The 25,000-nt window shown below is 32.7% G+C and overlaps 2 protein-coding genes across 2 annotated transcripts in view; one reads left to right on the top strand and one right to left on the bottom strand.

The window, feature by feature from the left end:
- Positions 1-25,000, bottom strand: part of LOC137622310 (uncharacterized) — a 287,146-nt gene that overhangs the window by 225,414 nt on the left and 36,732 nt on the right. The window lies entirely within an intron of this gene.
- Positions 170-607, top strand: LOC137622696 (circumsporozoite protein-like). The gene has a single exon (XM_068353289.1). The coding sequence runs from the start codon at positions 170-172 to the stop codon at positions 605-607; it is 438 nt and encodes a 145-aa protein (XP_068209390.1).

Raw genomic sequence — 25,000 nt, 5'->3', positions numbered from 1 at the left:
AAAACTTTCGATTAATCACTCAATCCATCCCGGAGGAGAGACCGCCGGAGGATTCTGAAAAAGGTCCCTTCGAAGGATGAAAAGAGTGATGGAGATAGGGAGGGAAGGAAGGACGGAGAAAAAGGTAAGAAGAAAAGGATGAAGAGGGAAGAACGATGGAAGGCAAAGGATGAAGGGAAGGAAGAATGAGGGAGGGAAGAACGATGAAGGGCAAAGGATAAAGGAAGGGAAGAACGAAGGAGGGCAAAGGATAAAGGAAGGGAAGAACGAAGGAGGGCAAAGGATGAAGGGAAGGAAGAACGATGAAGGTCAACGGTTGAAGGGAGGGAAGAACGATGGAGGGCAAAGGATGAAGGGAGGGAAGAACGATGGAGGGCAAAGGATGAAGGGAGGGAAGAACGATGGAGGGCAAAGAATGAATGGAGGGAAGAACGATGGAGGGCAAAGAATGAATGGAGGGAAGAACGATGGAGGGCAAAGAATGAATGGAGGGAAAAACGAGGGAGGGCAAAGGATAATGGATGAAATGCAAGGCGGAATTAAATGGATGAAATATGGAAAGAAAGGTAAAGTGAAAAATATGGGGGATCGGAAGAAGGTAGGATGAAGGATAGAAAGAAAATAGCAAAGAAAAATGGGGAAAGAAGGAAAGAATGGTATAGGGAATTAGAAGGTCATATTGGATTGAAGGATGGAACGGAAAGATAGAGGGAGAACGACATTTCGGAAGAGAGAGGGCAAGAAATGAAGAAAGTATAGAACGAAGGATGGAAATAAAGGAAAGGAAGACACGAAAAAACGAATAAAGAAGAAGGAAAGTAGGGATGAAGTCAGATGGTTGAAAAGATAGGATTTATAAATAGAAAGCAAAATATGCCGGAATGAAGGATGAATCATCAAGAAGGAAATAAAGGGAAAACATAATCACGTGAATAATATGAAGAAAGAGATAAAAGGTGAAAAAATAAATAACAAAAGAAAGGAAAAGTCGGAAAGACGAATTCTAGTAAGTATTGAAGTGGATTCACAAAAGGATTTCCTGATCAGCAAACAGGAAAACATATATTTGGTCTGTCTGACACAGAACGACAAAAGGAAAATTCTATCATGAATTCCTTAATACGTTAAACAGACGGGAAATCCTACCTGAACTGCATCACAAAATTGCATTGGGAAAGACGCTAAAAGCGGCTAAACTAACCAACATCCTCTACATGAAGATATAAATAAACAATAAACATCAACATTTACTCATGCGTTTGTAGCTTTTCATTTGTAAACGATATTGCTATCAACTCCCGGTCTTTTAATTTCCTTAATATCTTCCTATTATTCATATTTGTGCTACTTTTATCAATATAACTAGAATCATTCTATGTTCTCATTACTTCTTTTGTTGTAGCCTTTTGGAAACATCCTTGTCTCGCGCTCTGTCGGACTTGAGTTCGAGACAAACCAAGTTCGATAGTTTCTTGTAGTGTCTGCAACCTCACCATCCTACTAGGCTAATTCATTATTCATCTTGTGGTAGCATTTTGGAAACGTCCCTGACTGGCGTTCTGCCGGAATCGAGACCCGCTCAAGCTTGATAGTTTCTTGTAGTGTCCGTTACCTCACTATCCTTGTGAGCTAGAGATGGAGGGTTAGAGGGAGTCTATAGGTCTACCTGCAGAGTCATCAGCAGCCATTGCCTGGCCCTCCCTGATCCAAGCTGGGGCGCGGATCATATGGATATATGTATGGAGATATGACCAGTCTCTTGGGCATTGCCCTGTTGGCTAGGACATTGCATCTGCCATTCATGAGATGACTTTAAACCTTTAACATAGTAGGCGGGTGTTCTTCAAACCCCCCCCCAAAAAAAAAAAAAAAAAAACACTGAAATTTTCAAAAAGCTTTCATTAACAGTGAAATTTCACAACAAAATCACCTTTAAATTAAAAATGTGTTATTGACATCAAAATCATTCATATTACCCAGACAGTGGCAAAACATCATGCTTTGGATAGTCTTTAGGAAACAGTAATCCTGTAAGGATAACCTGGTTCAGTGTTTGCTTTTTTCCCTCACCTGCCAGTTAGGAATTATCTTCCACTTCTGTTTCCCCATTCCTTCACGAGGATTTCTTCGCGGTTAAACCCAGAACATCTTCCAAACTTTTCCTTTCTCTTTTCTTCGGACATGGACCACTAAAACCCACAACACTATACATTTCTTTAACGAGAGACATTTCCAGATTCTCAGTCTTCAACAACAAATCAATTCCTATATCTAATAAATGGCTAGGAGTTTAGAAGCTGATGAATATATCGATGACAAAGATCCCGAGGGAATTGGAATTACAACGTTGGTATGTTTAACTAATTTCTAAATTGGTATAATTAAGATCATGGACTAACATACTGGACCAAGGGAGGAATACCAAACAGAACTTGTAGCTAATGACATAAAGACTTGAATTGCTCTATAAATAAACATGAAAAAATGCTGGAGACCAACCAAACAGAAATTAAAATGGACATAAACAAAACTTCCTATTGATGTAATCAAATAAGATGTACGCACAATAGCACCCCAGGTAAAACATACTGAAACAGACAAGCAAGAAAAGCATATACACCCTTTAGGTAAAAAAAAAAAAAAAAAAAAAAAAAAAAAAAAAAAAAAAAAAAAAAAAAAACCAGGGTTTATTTTCAAGAAACACCAACAATTGTAACCAACTGAACAAAGAAATCATCATCATCATCATCACCTCCTACGCCTATTGCCGCAAAGGGCCTCGGTTAGACTTTGCCAGTCGTCTTTATCTCTAGTGTTTAATTCAATACTTCTCCATTCATCCTCTCCTAATTAACGCTTCACAGTCCTCAGCCATTTTGGTCTGGGTCTTAGAACTCTTCTAGTGCCTTGTGGAGCCCAGTTAAAAGTTTGTTGAACAATTCAAAATTAAATGCTAAAGGTAAAGATGTCTGGTTTCATTTCCAGTATCATCAAAAAAAGGCCCACCCCTTTGGTGCCCAACTACAGCAGTATCCTCCCAGTAAACAGCTTAAACTCAAGGTCCCAAGCGGGAATCGATCAGTTGCCATGCGATTGCTAGGCGAATGCGTTACAACTGTACTAGTCAGGAGTAACAAAACATAAAACAAAGGAACTTACAGTATTCCCAAAATAAAAATTAAAAATAAATCAATATATATATATATATATATATATATATATATATATATATATATATATATATATATATATATATATATATATATATATATATATATACATACAAATAAACAAACAAACAAACGAATGGCATGGAACAAAAGAACAAGATCATATGACAAATACCAAACAAACAAATGATGCAAATATGGAAAACCAAACTACATACACATAACAAGAAAAATATAAAGAATATTTAACCAAAACAATGAATACTACAGACAACCTGGAGTCAAAATATTGCTTGAGGATACACTTAGGCACACTATTATATTCTATCTTATTTATTTTCCTCTTGTGGTTTTTATTCTTTTTTTTTTGTTTGAGGGGGGGGGGCTTTTATAGTTTATATAAGAAAAGTCTATTTTAATGTTGTTATTGTTCTTAAAATATCTTATTTTATTTGTTAATTACTTCTCTTGCAGTTTATCTATTCCCCTGTTTTCTTTCCTCACTGGGCTATTCTTTCCTATTGAAACCCTTGGGCTTTTAGCAACGTGTTTTTCCAACTAGGGTTGTAGCTTAGTTAATAATAATAATAATAATAATAATAATAATAATAATAATAATAATAATAATAATAATAACAATAATAATAATAATAATAATTTTAGTATTTCTAATAATAATTTTAGTAATAATAATAATAATAATAATAATAATAATAATTTTAGTATTTCTAATAATAATAATTTTAGCAGTAGTAGTAATAATAACAACAATAATAATAATAATAATAATAATAATAATGATAATAATAATAAATAATAATCTTTGTAATTTTAATAACAATAATGATGATGATAATAAAAATAATAATTATAGTAATAATAACAAAAACAATAATAATAATAATAATAATAATAATAATAATAATAATAGTAATAATAATCTCGGTAATTTTAATAATAATAATAATAATAATAATAATAATAATAATAATAATAATAATAATCTACGTAATTTTAATAATAACAATAATGATGATAATAATAAAAATAAAAATTATAGTAATACTACTAACAAAATAAAAACACAACAACAACAATAACAAAAACAACACCAAACAACCCAGCCATCTTCTAAGTTCGCCTGCGAACAAAATTTCCGCTCAACTGGAGAAACCATTGCAGAGAAATTCCGAAATCCCAGAAAGTACGGGAGAAAATCGAGTTAACAAAACAGCAGAGACCCAATTATTTCCTTGGATAAGCTTCGACTGAATCTTATTGTGAATAACCAGCTTCTATTCCCCGCAGGTGGTTAGGGCAGGGACTAAAAGGATTTTGCATGACAGGAGAAAATCTATCCTATTACTGTATTTTTTTTTTTTTAAATAAGTAAATTGAATATAAAGACTACCCTATTACTACGTTTTTGCTTGTTTGGGGGGAGGGGAAATAAGTAAATTGAATATAAAGACTACCCTATTACTATGTTTTTGTTTGTTGGGGGGGGGGATAAGTAAATTGAATATAAAGACTACCCTATTACTGTTTTTTTTTTTTGGGGGGGGGGGGAAATGCGTAAATAAAATATAGAGAAATTTGTAACTATATTGATAGAATATTAAGTAAATAATCAAACTATATGAAATATAACTACGATCACTGTGTTATTAATATTACACTATTTTTTTCAGAGAAAGTAAATAATTATAAAGAAATTGGTAACTATTAATAGAATATTAAGTCAATAACTAAACTATGTGAAATACAACTACGTTCACTGTCTTATTTCTATTACTCAATTTTTTTGGAAATAAGTAAATTGTATACAAAGGAATTAGTAACTATATGAATAGAATATTAATTAAATGATTAAACTAAATGAAATAAAACTACGTTCACTGTCTTATTTATATTACCCTATTTTATTATCTTTTTCTAAATACGTAAATAGAAAATAAAGAAATTAGTAACTATATGAGTAGAATATCAAGTTAATACTTAAACAAAATTAAATATAACTACGTTCGCTATCTTATTTCTATTACTCTATTTTTTTTTTTTTTTTTTTTTGGAAATAAGTGAATTGAATATAAAGAAATTAGTAACAATATTAATAGAATATTAAGTAAACAATTAAACTAAATGAAATATAACTACGTTCACTCTTATTTATTTCATTTCATCTGTTTATAGAATTACGACATAAAATTATATGATAAAATTAATTACAAACTTGAAATAAAAATACTAAAAGATGAATATTCTGAGCCTGATAAAAGCAAGCAATTCCGACTGCAGCAAAATAAAAGGCGTATTATTGTTATACATACGCAAGACACACGCACATCTAAGCAAACAAAAAATGCATCTATACATGTGTTGACAGGACATATTTCATGCGGGTACCCAAGGATATAGAAATGAAGTGTAGATATCGAAAGCGAATAAATAAAAAAAAATTGCGATAATTGTAACTATTTACATAATACATAATGGATAAAGACGAATTGAGTGGTAAGACCCTTAACAAAGGTGACAGATGCATAGAGCATATATTATTATTATTATTATTATTATTATTATTACTTGCTAAGCTACAACCCTAGTTGGAAAAGCAGAATGCTATAAGCACAGGGGCCCCAACAGGGAGAATAGCCCAGTGAGGAAAGGAAACAAGGAAAAATAAATATAAAATATTTTAAGAACAGTAATAACATTGAAATAAATATTTCCTTTATAAACTCTAAAAACTTTAACAAAACATGAGGAAGAGAAATTAGATAGAAAAGTGTGCCCGAGTGTACCTTCAAGCAAGAGAACTCTAATCCAAGACAATGGAAGGCCATGGTACAGAGTCTATGGCACTATTCAAAACACTAAATGAACTGAGAGGCAAAAAGAATAGCATAGACGAAAATATGAAATATTATGAAACGGTTTTGATATGTATATAAAGAGAAAAATAATGTTTATGAATGCTGACTATAGTAAGGAAGTCAACTAGAAAGGAAAGACACCACAAGTGTGTGGGTTTACAACAGAAATGGTTCAGTGCTTGGTCACAGTGTGTGTATGTGTGTGTTTGTGAGTGTAGGGAAATAAACAAACGATGGTATTGGTCAGTGTTTGTATGTATGTATGTATGTATGTATGTATGTATGTATGTATGTATATATATATATATATATATATATATATATATATTATATATATATATATATATACAGTGAACCCTCGTTTATCGCGGTAGATAGGTTCCAGTCGCGGCCGCGATAGGTGAAAATCCGCGAAGTAGTGACACCATATTTACCTATTTATTCAACATGTATATTCAGACTTTTAAAACCTTCCCTTGTACGTAGTACTGTTAACAAACTACCCTTTAATGTACAGAACACTTAATGCATGTACTACAGTACCCTAAACTAAAACAGGCACAAATATTAAAGGTGATTTTATATCATGCATTTCCTAAACACGCTAAAAAGCACGATAAAAAATGGCAACCAATGTTTTGTTTACATTTATCTCTGATCATAATGAAGAAACAAACTGGAGGTAGAGCTTTGTTTATTACCCAGACATATTTCCCATACTTTTCCCTTAGAACTACATCACATCTTCCTACTTTAGATATATATATATATATATATATATATACATATATATATATATATATATATATATATATATATATATATATATATATATGTGTGTGTGTGTATATATATATATATTTATATGTATACACATATACATACCTACATATATACATAAATACATGCATACATATATATATATATATATATATATATATATATATATATATATATATATATATATATTACTGTATATATATATGGGTTATGGAAAAAATCCGCGAAGTGGTGAATCCGCGATGGTCGAACCGCGAAGTAGCGAGGGTTCACTGTACATATATATATATATATATATATATATATATATATATATATATATATATATATATATCTATATTTATATATATATTGATATATATCTATATCTATATATATATCTATATGTATCTCTCTCTCTCTCTCTCTCTCTCTCTCTCTCTCTCTCTCTCTCTCTCTCTCTCTCTCTCTCTCTCTCTCTCTCTATATATATATATATATATATATATATATATATATATATATATGTGTGTGTGTGTGTGTGTGTGTTTGTGGAAATAAATAAACGATGGTTTTGGTCAGTTTGTGTATGTGATATATACAGTATATATATATATATATATATATATATATATATATATATATATATATATATATATATATATATATATATATATATATATATATATATATATATATATATATATATATATATATAATCCTCAATTTAACTTAGTAAACATTTATACCAATCAATCAGACCTCTGGCAACAAACGCTAATCTCTTACTGAACCATTAAAATGCAAAGCACAGAAACAAGATAAGCCGTCGGTGGCCCAATTTTAAGAGGAAATTCGTAGACGAGTTACCCCAGTGTAGCTATAACTATTCAAAGGACACTAGCTTAGTAACTCAGACCAGCCCTTTAAGGCAGTAAAAGAACCCTCTTATCTCCATTGTTGCTTGGCCTAACTCGAGACTTATCTTCCGTCGGAACTCGGATAAGAATTTGATAAAACAGGGAAATGTGTGTGTATGTGTTTATTTTTATTTTTTTTTTTTTGTATCTTATGATCGCCTACTTGAAAAAAAAAAATTCTGAAAAAAAAAATCAAACGCGAGTCTACTTCAATAATATAATATAAAATATAAAATCATCAAACACGAGTCTACTTGACGAATATAATATATATATATATATATATATATATATATATATATATATATATATATATATATATATATATATATATATATATATATATATATATATATATATATATATATATATATATATATAAAATTATGAACGAGCCATAGTTTGAACATTAAAAACTTCCGATCTTATTTCAAATAAAAATAAAATCAACATAATTATATTGCAAAATAGTGACAAAAATGAAAATATTATTTTTTCAAAATAAAGATTCTTAAGCAAGAAAATTAAATTGAAAAGAAACACGGAATCAACCAAGAAATAAATTGGAAAAAATGAGATATAAACTATGCTTTAAAATATAACAAATAGAAAAAAAAATAAATATAAATGATGCTTTAAAATATTAAATATTTTATTTCTCGTTGAAATAGAAGTTCCCTTCCTGGGTGGGGATATCTTAACGCGGTGGCAAGGTTTTCGTAATGTCAGCATCAGCAAAGCTGTACTAGTCACGACCACCCATACTAGGTTGGGTTGCTGTGAGTGAGCATACTAAAGTCTCCCACCATTGCCCATCCGCTCTGGCCAGCGTGGTGATGAAAACTGGCCAAACCCCAGACGTGAATTGACGTGTCTAAGACCTTTGTCCTGCAGTGGACTAGAAACAGTTTCATTTGTTGTTGTTGTTGTTATAAAATACAAGTTATAGCTAGAAAATTTTATACGAAAACCAAAAATAAAATTTGCATTAGTAAACATTTTTCGAAACACCTTTTTTGGAAGGGCTCGCAGTGTACCAGAAACGACTGCATTAGTTATTGTTGTTGTTGTTGGTGTTGAGAAATAAAAGTTCATACTCGCAAATTTCAAACGAAGTCATGAAATGGATCACGGAAAAAGGCCAAACCCAAAATTTGCGTAAGCAAACAGATCTCGAAACACCATTTTTTGCCAGCGGTGTACCAAAAACGACTGAATTTGTTGTTTTTGTTGCTGTTGTTTTTTGTAAAATAAAAGTTATAACTCGCAAATTTCATACGAAGTCATGAAATGAATCATGGATAAACGACAAAACCAAAATTTGCATTAGTAAACATTTCTCAAAACACCATTTTTTTCTGAAGTGTACCAAAAACGACTGCATTTGTTGTTGTTGTTGTTGTGGTTGTTGTTGTTGTAAAATGAAAGTTATAGCTCGCAAATTTCATACGAAGTCATGAAATGAATCATGGATAAACGACGAAACCAAAATTTGCATTAGTAAATGTTTCTCGAAACACAATTTCTTTTTTCCAACAGTGTACCAGAAACGACTGCAAGTGTTGTTGTTGTTGTTGTTGTTGCTGTAAAATAAAAGTTATAATTCGTAAATTTCATACGAAGTCATGAAATGGATCACGGAAAAAGGCCAAAACCCAAAATTTGCGTAAGTAAACACTTCTCGAAACACTTTATTTTATTTTTTTTGCCTGCAGTGTACCAGAAGCGACTGCATCTATTGTTGTTGTTGTTGTTGTTGTTGTAAAATAAAAGTTATAGCTTATAAATTTCATACGAATTCATAAAATGGATCACGGAAAAACACCAAAACCCAGAATTTGAGTAAGTAAACACTTCTCGAAACACTTTTTTTTTTTTTTTTTTTTTTTTTTTTTTTTTTTTTTTGCCCGCAGTGTACCAGAAACGACTGCATCTGTTGTTGGTGTTGTTGTTGTAATATAAAAGTTAAAGCTCGTAAATTTCATACGAATTCATAAAATGGATCACAGAAAAAGACCAAAACCCAAAATTTGCGTAAGTAAACACTTCTCGAAACATTTTTTTTTTTAAACACTTCTCGAAAAATTTTTTTTTTTTTTTGCCCGCAGTGTACCAGAAACGACTGCATCTTTTGTTGTTGTAAAATAAAAGTTATATCTTGCAAATTTCATACGAAGTCATAAAATGGATCACGGAAAAAGACCAAAACCCAAAATTTGAGTAAGTAAACGCTTCTCGAAACACCACTTTTCGCTTCGATTTCATATCGGAATAATTGAACCTACCCAGCATCAGTTTATCAGGTTAAAAGGTTTCTCGCAACAGTTATCAAATATTGCTGTTCCGATCTTGGGCAGACATCAATATTCTGTTATTTACGTTTACGACGTGAAGTCTTAAAGGTCAATCTTTAATCATCCGTTTGATTATCCTCTCTCTACTGGACTTAAGACTTAAGGACTCATTATGACTTATTACGACTTAATGTCATTTGCACCTGACCGCTCAGACTTGGTTAATTTGCAATCACTCTTGGGGCTTTGCAATAAATATAACCTTAACTTTAACTTATTGATTTCGTTTGCATGGGTCTTATTGATGCATGTTAATTGCTTACTAATACTCATTCAATGGACCTTCTTAGAACCAATTGTCACTTGCAATGCATTCCTCTTGTTTGATGTCATTTTCAATAACGTTTATTTTCATCTTAATACATACAACAACAAAAATGCAGCCGTTTCTAGTCCACTGCAGGCCAGGCCTCAGACATCTCTTTATTTATGTCTTGAGGGTGAGAGCTTTTCGTCTGAACGCTCAAAGCAAACCAACATAGTATGGATGGTCCTGACTAGTTCAGCTTTGCTAATCATGGTGATACGCAAACTCTTTCACCACTCAGAAAAACATAAACAATATATAGACAAGCAACCTGTGAGATCATCACCCACGTAATAAAACTCCATTATAATGTCACAGCCACACGATATAATGCTCCCCATTTACCTTAAGAGAATACTTTCGATTAACCTCATCTGCCCTCAAAAAAAAAAAAAAAAAAAAAAAAAAAACACCTACCCCAGCCCACATTCCCCCATCCCCTCGTCCATCCTTAACCCAATACCCATTTTCCCTAATTTCCTTTAGAGGACGCCATGAATGGAATCTCGGTTTCATTACGTTGACGCACCTTGCAGGTACAAGACCTACTCCACCCGTTCCCTTGCCATATCCCTACACCCTACACACCCATCAACACCCTACTCCTTTTCCCTAAAACACCAACAATTTAAAGGTTTTCTAGGCCGCTCATGAATGGCAGAGGCAACAGACAGTGACATTGCCCTAGAGACTGGCCATATATACATATGATCAACGCCCAAGCCCCCTCTCCAACCAAGCTAGGACCAAGGAACGTTAGGCAATGGCTGCTGATGACTCAGCAGATAGACCTATAGGTTCCCCCAAACACCCCATCCTAAGCTCACAATGATGGTGAGGTTACAGAGACCAAAGAAACTAACAAGTTTGAGCGGGACTCGAACAACGGTCTGGCGTTCACCAGTCAGGGACGTTACCACATCGGCCATTACAACAAAATCAGGCACAGCTCGTGTGACCTTTGGAAAAATATATTTATGGTGACCTTTTTGGTCCCAGCTGACTTTGATGACGAGGATATGGAGGGAGATAATGGAATTAGCGATTCGGTGAAAATGATAATCATCATAAATTAAATCACGAGTCTATAAATGGAGAAATAAATGCGCAGTGTTTCGGTGAAAAATTAAGACTTATCCTATTTTAACGTGAGACATTATTTTTGTTAGGTGTTTAGGTGGTGGTGGTGGTGTAGTAGTAGTAGTAGTAGTAGTAGTAGTAGTAGTAGTAGTAGTAGTAGTAGTAGTAGTAGTAGTAACAATAACAATAATAATAATAATAATAATAATAATAATTACAAATAATAATAATAATAATAATAATAATTACAAATAATAATAATAATAATAATAATAATAATAATAATAATAATAATTCACTGCACTTTTTCATGTTATGACCATATATATAGGCCTAATTACAGATGGATAAGAAATTGAACCAAATAACAGAAGTAAAATAAAGAAATAGTTACTGATCAACATTACAAGCAACAGGGGAAACAAAAATGGTAATAAAAAATAAAAAATAAATTGTTGTTTCCCGTGTGTATTCTTTTCCATGTCAGGTGTTTATAAGAGAAAATTAACAGGTAAGTTAATGTTATTTTGACATTAACTACCAAGGACTTGATAAAACACCAACTATCGGTAGAATTTTCCTAGTCCAACCAAACAAATTATATTTGAATAAAAAGAAATAAAATAAATATTTCAGACTGAGGCTTGAACGCATATAGTGTGAAATTCATTTATTCAACATGTAATGCTTGCTTACCAGAATGCATGCATGAAATATCACACGAGGTTGGGCTCAAGATAAAGAGAATAAACACAGAGATGATGAGAACGGAATATGACATGGAAGATGAAATATCATTGGAAGAAGAAAGGATTAATGAGATTTAAGTATATAGGAACTATGATTTCTAATACATGGTCTTTAGAATTGGAGCTTAATGAAAGATTGAAAAAAGCAAATCAGACAATGGTTAGGTTAAGTAAAATATGAAAATCAAATGGCCTGAAATTACAGATAAACATCATGCGTTACAATATGGACATGGATCGTGGTATGACAACGAAACAATATACAACGGATTTTGTAGATTTGAGAGCAAAGCCCTCAGAAAAATATTGAGTTAAATGGACAGGATTTTAGAAATGAAATTATCAGAAAGATTACTAGAGTGCCATATATTAGGATGAGATCATTGTAAGGGGTAGATGGAGATGGTTTGGGCATGCTCTTTGCACACCCCAGGAGAGATTAGTTCATCAAACCTTCAACTGGGCTCCACAAGGCACTAGATGAGACACAGGCCTATATGGCTGAGGACTATGATCTGTCAAGTAGGAAATGATGAATGGAGAGGTATTGATTTAAAAGCTCCAGATAGAGACGAATGGCGTAATCTAACCGAGGCCCTTTGCGTCAATAGGCGTAAGAGATGATGATGATGATGATGATGATAATGATGATGATGATAAAGTATTTCTAACCGAAAATAAAAATGTTAAAAATAGAATATGAGAAGGTTTGTAAAAAAACGTTAAAAAATAAAGTTATTGTTATAAGTAAAAAATCCATTTAAATTAAATAAAAATTCGAACGCTAGCGAGTAAAATACAATAACTAACCAGTTAATAATTACCTCAACAAAAAGTAAAACCATCAACATTCAATAGAAAATAAAAAAAAAAAATTAAAAAATAAACAAAAATCCAATATCTAGTATAATGGAATAGCCAAGAGCTTTTAAATAAAAGGGTCCATTGAAAAAAGGACACAAAAAATATAGTGATTGAACTGGCCCTAGCTTTATAAAAGGCTACCACCTCACGTCGTGTTTTCTATTAGCATATTGCCATTCCCTTTTAACGGAATCCCTGCAAGTATGGCCGTATACAATACTTCAAAAAACTATTCTTACAAATATGTAAACATTTATTCAAGAGTGAATTCATATAGCCTATATAAACAAGAAACTCTCAACAAGCCAATTATATAGAAGTCATTTATATATTTTTTGAATCATGAATGATCTCACAGTAGATAACTTACATCTCTCTCTCTCTCTCTCTCTCTCTCTCTCTCTCTCTCTCTCTCTCTCTCTCTCTCTCTCTCTCATTTCTATCTATCTATCTATCTATCTATCTATCTATATATATATATATATATATATATATATATATATATATATATATATATATATATATATATACACACACAATTGCAGCCGTTTCCAGTCCACAGGAAGACAAAGTCCTTAGACATGTCATTACTCACGTCTGGGGTTAGACAGTTTTCATCACGCTGGCCAACTCCGCATTGCTGATGGTGGAAGACTTTTGTCTGTTCGCTCGCTCAAAGCAAACCAACCTAGTATGGGTGGCCCTGGCTAGTACAGCTTTGCTGATCACGGCGATACAATTCTTCTTCACCCAAGGGGTTAACTACTGCACTGTAATTGTCCCGTGGTTATTTTCCTCTTGGTAAGAGTAGAAGAGACTCTTTAGCTATGATAAGCAGCTCTTCTAGGAGAAGGACACTCCAAAATTAAATAATTGTTCTCTAGTCTTGGGTAGTGCCATAGCCTCTGTACAATGGTCTTTCACTGTCTTGGGTTAGAGTTCTCTAGCTTGAGGGTACACTCGGGCCCACTATTCTATCTCGTTTCTCTTCCTCTTGTTTTGTTGAAGTTTTCATAGTTTAAATAGGAAATATTTATCTAAATGTCATTGTTCTTAAAATATATTATTTTTCCTTGTTTTTTCCTCACTGGGCTGTTTTCCCTGTTGGGGCCCCAGGCCTTATAGCATCTTGCTTTTCCAAGTAGGGTTGTAGCTAAGCAAGTAATAATAATAATAATAAAGAAAAGGATATATATATAAATATATATATATATATATATATATATATATATATACATACTTGCATACATACATACATATATATACTGTATATCCTTTTCTGTATCGCCGTGAACAGCATAGCTGTACTAGTCAGGGTGCTGTGAGCGAGCAGACTAAAGTCTAAAACTTATGGTCTAGTGGCTACACCCACGTAAAGTCCAGGGAAAAGCTTCAGGGAAAGCTTGACCTATATTCCATTAAATCTCTTTGTATCCCTGATTAAGAAAGCAATAAATCAAATAACAGGCAGACTATTTATTCTGCATATTCTACAGTGTAGAATATGACGGATCACAAACATAAGGCTGTAAGACGTAGAAATAGCAAAATCTTACTCAAATATTTAGGGAGAAACGGAAGTTAAAACTCTTTAGAGGCATCGATTTCCAGAAAAAAATATCTTTAAAAAATATATACATATGGTTTATATATATATATATATATATATATATATATATATATATATATATATATATACACACATATATATATGTATATATGTATACATATATATATATATATATATATATATATATATATATATATATGTATATATGTGCAAATATATATGTATATATATGTGTATATATATATATGTGTGTATATATATATATATATATATATATATATATATATATATATATATATATATATATATATATAAATATATATGTATATACAGTATATATATCATATAAAGAATCAAGGAAAAGAATTGGGTGTTAAATCTTTCAAACACCTATAAAAGCACTTTTATACATGCATTCATGCACAAATGCTGACATACATACTGTATATACATAAAAATCAAAAATATTTATATTGAAATTTCTACATTTTCGTGCACATGAAAGAAAAAATATAAGTTATATAATCTATAATCAATCAGCAGACAAGCCAGTTTTCATAGAAGTTATTCAAATTTCCCTTAACGAAAGTTCTGTATTTTGTAATAATAAGTACGATTATCATGACTATCATCATTATTTAATTAAACCCAGCAAACTAAAAAAGCATTATAATGCATAAGTTATGATTTAAACCATATAATTATTACCAATTGAGAAATCGACGTTTACACAGTCTAATTGTACTACAAAAAGAGTTGTTAGATAAAATTAATCATTATCAAGATTAATATCATTATAATTTACTGTTACTTGCACTACTAATATACCTGAAGCAATTTAAAAATGGACAAACGTTTACTTTTTAAAGTTTTATTACAGAATAAAGGTCAGAAATAAAAATACTATAATATCCTTAATAATATCTAAAGTGGTCTTTATGATTACACCAAGACAAACACTATCAAAATTAACCATTTTCATGATTAATAGTATCATTTACTGTTGCTTGCATTACTAATACAACTGAGGTCATTAAAAAGGACGAAAGTTAATACAAAATATAGACCAGAACTAAACAATGTATTAACATTACTAATATTTACAGCTGTTTTTATGATTACACCAAGACAAACACTATCAAGATTAACCATTTTCATGATTAATATTACCATTTACTGTTGCTTGCATTACTAATATAATTAAAAAAGGACAAAAGTTAATACAGAATATAGGTCGAGACTAAACACAGTATTAACAGTATTAATATTTACAGTTGTTTTTATGATTACATCAAGACAAACACTTTCCAAATTAACCATTTTCATGATTAATATTATCATTTACTGTTGCTCGCATTACTGATATACTGAGATAATTAAAAAGGACAAAAGTTGATACAGAATATAGGTCAGAACTAAACAATGCATTAATATTATTAATATTTGCAGTTGTTTTTATGATTACGCCAAGTCAAACACTGTCAAAATTAACCATTTTCATGATTAATATTATCATCTACTGTTGCTTGCATTACTAATATAACTGAGGTAATTAAAAAGGACAAAAATTTATACAGAATATAGGTCAGAACTAAACAATGCATTAATATTATTAATATTTACAGCTGTTTTTATGATTACACCAAGACAAACACACTCTCAGGGAGCGGCCTGAGACATAAAAGGTTTGAGGTTCCCTCGAGTGTAATAAGCTAGCACCTCGGGCGGGGAAGCACTTGGAAAGCGAAAGGAGAGAGAGAGAGAGAGAGAGAGAGAGAGAGAGAGAGAGAGAGACTTCCAATATGTCATTTCATGGCAGGAACCTCCCTCAAGGCATTTGCTGCTTAGTTCTATGATAAAACTCATCCACTGAGTATATATATACTGTATATATATATATATATATATATATATATATATATATATATATATATATATATATATATATATATATATGTGTGTGTGTGTGTGTGTGTGTGTGTGTACTAGTTTACGCAACACGTCAAAAATCAATGCTGAATATTTAGATAGATATGCAAAATCGTAACCACTTTCACCACGGTATGACTATTTCCTCTCCCTCAACCCGAGAGACGGGGAGAATTCAGCGGGGCTGAACAGAACACTGTGTGTGTGTATATATATATATATATATATATATATATATATATATATATATATATATATATATATATATATATATATATATATATATATATATATATTATTATTATTATTACTAGCCAAGCTACAACCCTAGTTGGAAAAGCAAGATGCTATAAGCCCAAGGGCTCCAATAGGGAAAAATAGCCCAGTGAGGAAAGGAAATAAGGAAATAAATAAATGATGAGAATGAATTAACAATATATTCTAAAAACAGTAACAGCGTCAAAACAGATGTCCTATATAAACTATTAACAACGTCAAACACAGATATGTCATTTATAAACAATAAAAAGACTCATGTCAGCCTGGTCAACATAAAAACATTTGCTCCAACTTTGAACTTTTGAAGCTCTACTGATTCAACTACCCGATTAGGAAGATCATTCCACAACTTGGTAACAGCTGGAATAAAACTTCTAGAATACTGTGTAGTATTGAGCCTCATGATGGAGAAGGCCTGGCTATTAGAATTAACTGCCTGCCTAGTATTACGAACAGGATAGAATTGTCCAGGGAGATCTGAATGTAAAGGATGGTCAGAGTTATGAAAAATCTTATGCATAATGAACTAATTGAACGACGGTGCCAAAGATTAATATCTAGATCAGGAATAAGAAATTTATTAGACCGTAAGTTTCTGTCCAACAAATTAAGATGAGAATCAGCAGCTGAACACCAGACAGGAGAATACTCAAAACAAGGTAGAATGAAAGAATTAAAACACTTCTTCAGAATAGACTGATCACCGAAAATCTTGTAAAACTTTCTCAATAAACCAATTTTTTGTGCAATTGAAGAAGACACAGAATTAATGTGATTCTCAAAAGTAAATTTACTGTCGAGAATCACACCTAAAATTTTAAGAGAGTCATACAAATTTAAAGAAACATTATCAATACTGAGATCCAGATGTTGAGGAGTGTCATGGGTAGATAGAATAATATAGAAAAGAATGTTAAAACGTGATTTTTCTACTCTTAGAGAAGCAGAGAGAGAGAGGGAGAGATAAGGTCCCGCTATTGTTTATTGAAGCTGTCATCGTCAAGATATGTGCCTAGGCTGGCAGTCTTTGAGCATAACGATCCCCTGTCTATAGCGGACCAAGGAAACCATAGGAGAAGAAGAACAGTGTTTGTCGCCGAAGGATATACATTAGCTGAAGGAGTCAACGTTATGGAATTTGATTACACCAGCAGAGCGTTCGTCTAGGTGTTATCAGCGGTTTTAAGGAACACCAATGAGGATGAAGAAACGAGAAAATTTCCTTATATGGAACTGTCCATAGTTAACCCCTCCCATACAGGGATATATAAACTTCCACGCGATCGAGAGAAAGGAGAGTACGAAAGACAGAAGAGGAGGAAGCCCGAGAGAGAGAGAGAGAGAGAGAGAGAGAGGGAGAACAAGCTCAGAGAAGAAGAGAAGGCGTAAGGACCAGAATGCAGATGTAACCAGCTTTGTCCGAGATGTCCTAACGAGTTGCCACCCGCCCTCATTACCAACGACGAAACGACTAGACCTGAAATATCTCCGTCCCTGTCAACCGTCGAGAGCTGCTGAGAAGAGTAGTATTCTTTTTGTATTATTTATCTACCATCTTGACTGTTCCCCTATTTACTGGAGTGTAGTTTAATCAAATGATTTTCTTTGTTTAGTTCAGTGCTTACTAAGTACTCAATCAAGAAACATTTACCTTTGACTAGTTGTAAATAAAATTATGTTTTCTTTTGCGAGTTTTCTTTCTATATTTCCTATTGTTTCATTGTGTTTTTTAGTCGAAGAGTCCCCATTTCATTAATCAATTCAACAGAACCTGGTTCGATCCCCACGAGGATCGTAACAAGGAGCCACCGTCCTTGACCTACATACAATCATACTTTGAGTTTTGTTAGGATTCAACTTCATACCCAATAATTTGCACCATGCACTAATTTTAGCTAAATCTCTATTAAGGGATTCACCAACCCCAGATCTACATTCAGGGGATGGAGTTGATGCAAAGAGAGTAGCATCATCTGCATATGCAACAAGCTTGTTTTCTAGACCAAATCACATGTCATGTGTATATAGTATGAAAAGTAATGGGCCAAGAACACTACCCTGTGGAACACCGGATATCACATTCCTATACTCACTATGGTGCCCATCAACATCTCTTTGAGATCTATTACTTAAAAAATCAATAATAATGCTAAGAAACGACCCACCCACTTCTAATTGTTTCAGTTTGAAAACAAGGGCCTCATGATTAACACGGTCAAAGGCAGTACTAAAATCAAGGCCAATCATACAAACTTCCTGATCACAATCAAGGGATTTCTGTACAGCATTGGAGATTGTAAGAAGGGCATCACATGCTCCAAGGTCTTTATGAAAACCAAATTGCAAACTAGGGAGTAGGTGATTACCTTCAGCAAACCTATTAAGACGTTCAAAAACTTTAGATAATATGGGAGTTATGGAAATTGGGCGTTAATCAGTGGGACTTGAGCTACCACAAACACATTTACATAGAGGAGTAACATTACCAATTCTCCAACAAGTGCTAAAAGCTCCTCTTCTTGCTAGCTTGCGCAAAATAACCAATAACTTTGGAGCTAAGAAATCTGCCGTCTTTATAAAAAACAAAGGAAAAATACCATTTGGGTCTACACCTTCATAAGCATCAAGGTCCATCAACAGAGCTTTAATCCCACGAGATTGAAAATCTAAACTAGTTAGTTTAGCCTCAGGAAAACAGGAATGAGGAAGTTCAAGTTTTTCATTACTCTGTTTACTGTCAAAACCATCAGCCAAAAGGGTTGCCTTTTCCTTTGGACAGTGAGTGACTGAGCCATCTGGTTTAAGTAAAGGAGGAACTGTTGCATCTACACCAAAAAGTGCAGATTTAAGGGTAGACCACCATTTATGTTCCTGAGTTGTACCAGAAAGGGTTTCTTTTATGGTTAAATTGTATTCCTTTTCAGTTGAGGCATAAAATCTCTGAGCAAAAGCTCGAAGCTGGGTATAGTTATTCCAGGTCAAATCTGATCTGTTACCATTCCAAAGGTGATAGGCCTCCTGCTTCTCCAAATAAGCACGTCTACAATCATCAATGAACCACGGTGTGTCCTTCACTCGGTACCTTAGCACACGAGAAGGGATATGCCTATCAATTATGTTGACTAGATTCTCATTCAAAGGGACAACAGGATCTACACTACTATATAAATGTGACCAATTCAAGCACAAAAGATCATGCAAAATCCCATTCCAGTCTGCTGGGGATTTCATATAAATTTTACAAGAGTATGATATATTAGGGACAGGCAGCTCAGTCTTCACTACTAATGAAATCAAGGCATGATCAGATGTCCCGACTGGAGAACCAGCCTTACTAGTTATAACACCATGGGAGTCAGTGTATACGAGGTCCAAGCAATTACCAGACCTGTGAGTAGCTTCATTTATAATTTGCTCACAGCCTGACTCAGAGGCAAAGTCTAAAGCTCTTAAGCCATGGCGATCGGTAGGAGAGGCCTCCAAATAAGCACGTCTACAATCATCATTGAACCACGGTTTGTCCTTCACTCGGTACCTTAGCACACGAGAAGGGATACGCCTATGAATTATGTTGACTAGATTCTCATTCAAAGGGACAACAGGATCTACACTACTATATAAATGTGACCAATTCAAGCACAAAAGATCATGCAAATTCCCATTCCAGTCTGCTGGGGATTTCATATAAATATTACAAGAGTATGATATATCAGGGACAGGCTGCTCAGTCTTCACTACTAATGAAATCAAGGCATGATCAGATGTCCCGACTGGAGAACCAACCTTACTAGTTATAATGCCATGGGAGTCAGTGTATACAAGGTCCAAGCAATTACCAGACCTGTGAGAAGCTTCATTTATGATTTGCTCACAGCCTGACTCAGAGGCAAAGTCTAAAGCTCTTAAGCCATGGCGATCGGTAGGAGAGATAGAACTTAACCACTCCCTATGGTGAGCATTAAAATCAACACCAAAGACAAAAGAAGCCTTTCTATCATCTCCTTGTATCTTAGCCATAATGGTAAGAAGGCAATCGAAGATAGAATCATCCATGTCTGGATTCCGGTAGATCGAACACAAATAAAAGTTGTTATGCCTGCCACAAACTTTTATTACCTGAATCTCAGGACATGGATGGTATTATCAACAAATTATCGTGCTCAAATATATATACTGTACATATGTATACATATACATACATGTGTTTATGTATATATATATATATATATATATATATATATATATATATATATATATATATATATATATATATATATATATATATATATGAGAGAGAGAGAGAGAGAGAGAGAGAGAGAGAGAGAGAGAGAGAGAGAGAGAGAGAGAGAGAGAGAGAGAGATAATAAAATGACACAATTAAAGACGCACACAACCATAAAAACCATAAGCATCACAAAACATCACAACTCAGAAACGACCAAAATGTAGCACGCGATTCCGCCAAAAAAAAAAAAAGCGTGTAGTTGAATACATGAAATCGATCCCTCTAAACATGAGTATTTACAACCCAGCTTATTAAACCAAATCGCCCAAGTGTGAAATAATTGCCCACAAGTGGTTAACGTTAATCGATATGCATGAACTAATTAACCGTGACCGAGCGTAGATAATGTGACAGTTACTATTGGCGAGTCATGATACATGACGATATTTATTTGAGCGAGACTCGGATGGGAAGGTACTTATGATTTGTAAGTACTGGCCAAAAATTACTTGTATGGATAAAAAGTAGAATGGTAAATACTTTTAATGTAAGTAATATAGGGTTTATAATTTCGGTACGAAAAGTATTCACGAATCGATATATTCGTAATTTCAAAACACATTTAGACGAATAGTAAAAGGTGCAATTGTGAGTGTATGTTAATTACATTTATGCATGTAAATATGTTATGGTAAGCAAGCATTGCAAATCCTGTGGTGTTCTGCTAATAAGGACAGCATCGTCAGCATACTATAGGTTTGCTAATTTCGTATTAACAATTCATCTCAGTCTTTGTTCACCACCTCTGACTGTTCTACGCATTACAAAATCCAAGAGGAAGATAAACAACATAGGTGACAACACATTCCCTTGGAGTACTCCAGTGTTTACTGGAAATTCATTTGGTAGGTAGGACTCCACTATCTTTGACTTTGCACTTGCTATCCGCATGAACAGACTTAATCAAATTAGCATATCTTAGAGGAACTCCATAATAACGCAGGACTCGCCACAAAATTGGCCGGTGTACACTATCAAAGGCTTATTCATAGTCCACCAATACCATCAAAAGTGGATTTCTATATTCTACGCATTGCTGTACAATGACTCAAAATGAAATTTTGGTCAGTACAACGTTTACCTTTTCTAAAGTTTGCTTGTTCGTCTCTCAGCTTTTCATCAATCTTTCTATATAGTCTCTTTATAATGAGCATAGTATATATTTTCATGACAACTGACGTATGTGTGATGCCTCTGTAATTATTGCAATCAGTCAGGTCTCTTTTTTGCCATTTTACAAACACTCCAAGCTCCCATTCATCTCCAAGCCACATTCTAAAAAATAATCTTGTAAGTATTCTGAGGGTCTCTTCATTTACATCCAGTATCATCTCAGCAGTTATTCCATTGTATCAAAGGGCTTTCCATCTCCTGCGTTTATTAATGATTGCTTTGTCTTCAAACACACTAAATTCATTCATGAGCACATCAAGATCTTCATCAGCTTCAGGTATATCAATCAAATTATTCACTTCATATCTCCTATTCATGGCCTCACTAAAGCGTTCCATCCAAATTTATCCTTCTTCATCTTCTGTTGTTATAACAGATCCATCTCTCTTTTTGATAGGTATATGCTCCTTCTTCTTTGCTCCCGTAGAGATTTAGAGATTTTATTAATTAATCTATGAGGATTTGCAATGCTTGTTTACCAGAATGCATGAAATATCACACGAGGATGAGCTCAAGATAAATAGATGAAAGACAGAGATGAGAAAGGAATGTGCAATGGAAGATAAAATATCATTGAAATGAGAAAGGATTAATGGGAACTAGGATCTACAGTAAAGTGTCCTTAGAATTAAAGTTTAATAAAAGATTGAAAAACGCAAATCAGACACTGGCTACGTTAAGTAAAATTTGGACAGGAGTCACATAATTTTCACATTCTATAATATAGTATACCCATCAATATCCTATATTATAAATTGTAAAAATTGTAAATATATATTTCTTAATATAAAAATATATACTTGTGATATTATTGCTTTATTAAAACAATTTAAAGCTAATGTAGATATTTCAATTAATAATAATAATATTAATCACACTATCATTGTTTTTATTGTTACCAGCAGGATGGAAGCGTTGCTGAAAATGTAAAATGACACAAGACCAAGAACCCGATTATGAAATAAAAATAAAGGTAATTACAGTAATAAAAAGTGAGTAATATCAAACATTAATAACTGATATATATTACAAACGGTAAATACAAGAGTAAAATGACAATGCAAATAGCAATCTTTGTAAGAACAATTTAATGACATTTAATCTCCTTAATAATTCTCATCAATATAAGTTCATCCATACTTAAAGAAAAAAAAAGAAAAAAAAAAAGTCTGGCACAAAATGTAACATTATAATCAAATGATCATTATACAAAGACATTAAAGCTACAGAGAACTAATTAATACTTTAATAATCAAAATAGTAATCTTTATAAAAACAAAGTAATAACATCTAATCTCCTTAATAACTCTCATTCATGTAAGTTCACCCAATACTAAAAAAAAAAAAAATCTGGCACAAAGTGAAATATCATAATCAAATAATCATTATATATTACAGAGGCATTTAACCCAGAGAGAACAAATTAAGACTTTCATATTCCAAATGGCATGCTTTATAGAAACCAAGTAATAAGATTTACACCTTAATGTCTCTCATTCATGAAAGCTTACCCAATACTAAAAAAAATGTCTGGCACAAAATGAAACATTATAGTCAAATAATCATTATAACAAAGACATTTAAACCACAGACAAAATACTAAGACTTTAATTACTCTGTAGTCTTTCTTCCACATCAAGACCCGCTTGATCCCGACTTCTAAGGCTTGTAGGCAAGTCTCCAGGCTTGCAACCAGAATACTTGTAACGAGTGACTCAATATTAAGGCCACATTGAAGTGACACGAGTTATTAATGTGGTAACTTCCCACCAGAATGCAATGAGGCACATTTAAATTATTCACATACAATAGATCATGGTCGATGTTACTTCGCTATCAGAATCCATAGGTTCTACATTATTAGTTAGATCTCTCTCTCTCTCTCTCTCTCTCTCTCTCTCTCTCTCTCTCTCTCTCTCTCTCTCTCTCTCTCTCTCTCTGTATATATATATATATATATATATATATATATATATATATATATATATATATATATATATATATATATATATATATATATAAGTAAGTATACATTTATACATATATATACTTATAAGTATGTATACATTCAAACATATATATACATACATCCATATATATATACATATATATATATATATATATATATATATATATATATATATATATATATATATATATATACATACATACATACATACATACATATCCATATACTTATGAATATCAAGCTGAAAAAAAACTGACAAGACGAAGTCAGGCAGATAATTCTGGAAGAAAAATAACACCGATCCCTTCCGACCTTTCTCTCTCGTACGGCTTCTCTTGGCACCCACACGTCATTGTAAACAATTCACAGTGAAACTCCCTGCATTCCAATTACAGTCGCTTTCTGGAACACTTGAATAAAGTCAAGGTAGACGTCTGGAATTTGGAATTTGGAATTTGGAATGACATTACTTGAAAAAGTCACGGTAGACGTCTGGAATTTGGAATTTGGAATTTGGAATGACATTACTTGAAAAAGTCACGGTAGACGTCTGGAATTTGGAATTTGGAATTAGGAATGACATTACTTGAAAAAGTCACGGTAGACGTCTGGAATTTTGAATTTGGAATGACATTACTTGAAAAAGTCTCGGTAGACGTCTGGAATTTGGAATGACATTACTTGAAAAAGTCTCGGTAGACGTCTGGAATTTGGAA

This window comes from Palaemon carinicauda, chromosome 29, assembly GCF_036898095.1.
Source record: "Palaemon carinicauda isolate YSFRI2023 chromosome 29, ASM3689809v2, whole genome shotgun sequence".
NCBI lineage: Eukaryota > Metazoa > Arthropoda > Malacostraca > Decapoda > Palaemonidae > Palaemon > Palaemon carinicauda.
The sequence above is the reverse complement of the archived record's forward strand: the minus strand, read 5'-3'. Positions and strand labels throughout refer to the sequence as shown.

Bases quoted from the DNA above. Each gene is read 5' to 3' on its own strand.
- LOC137622696 (XM_068353289.1), top strand. From the start codon at position 170: ATGAAGGGAAGGAAGAATGAGGGAGGGAAGAACGATGAAGGGCAAAGG.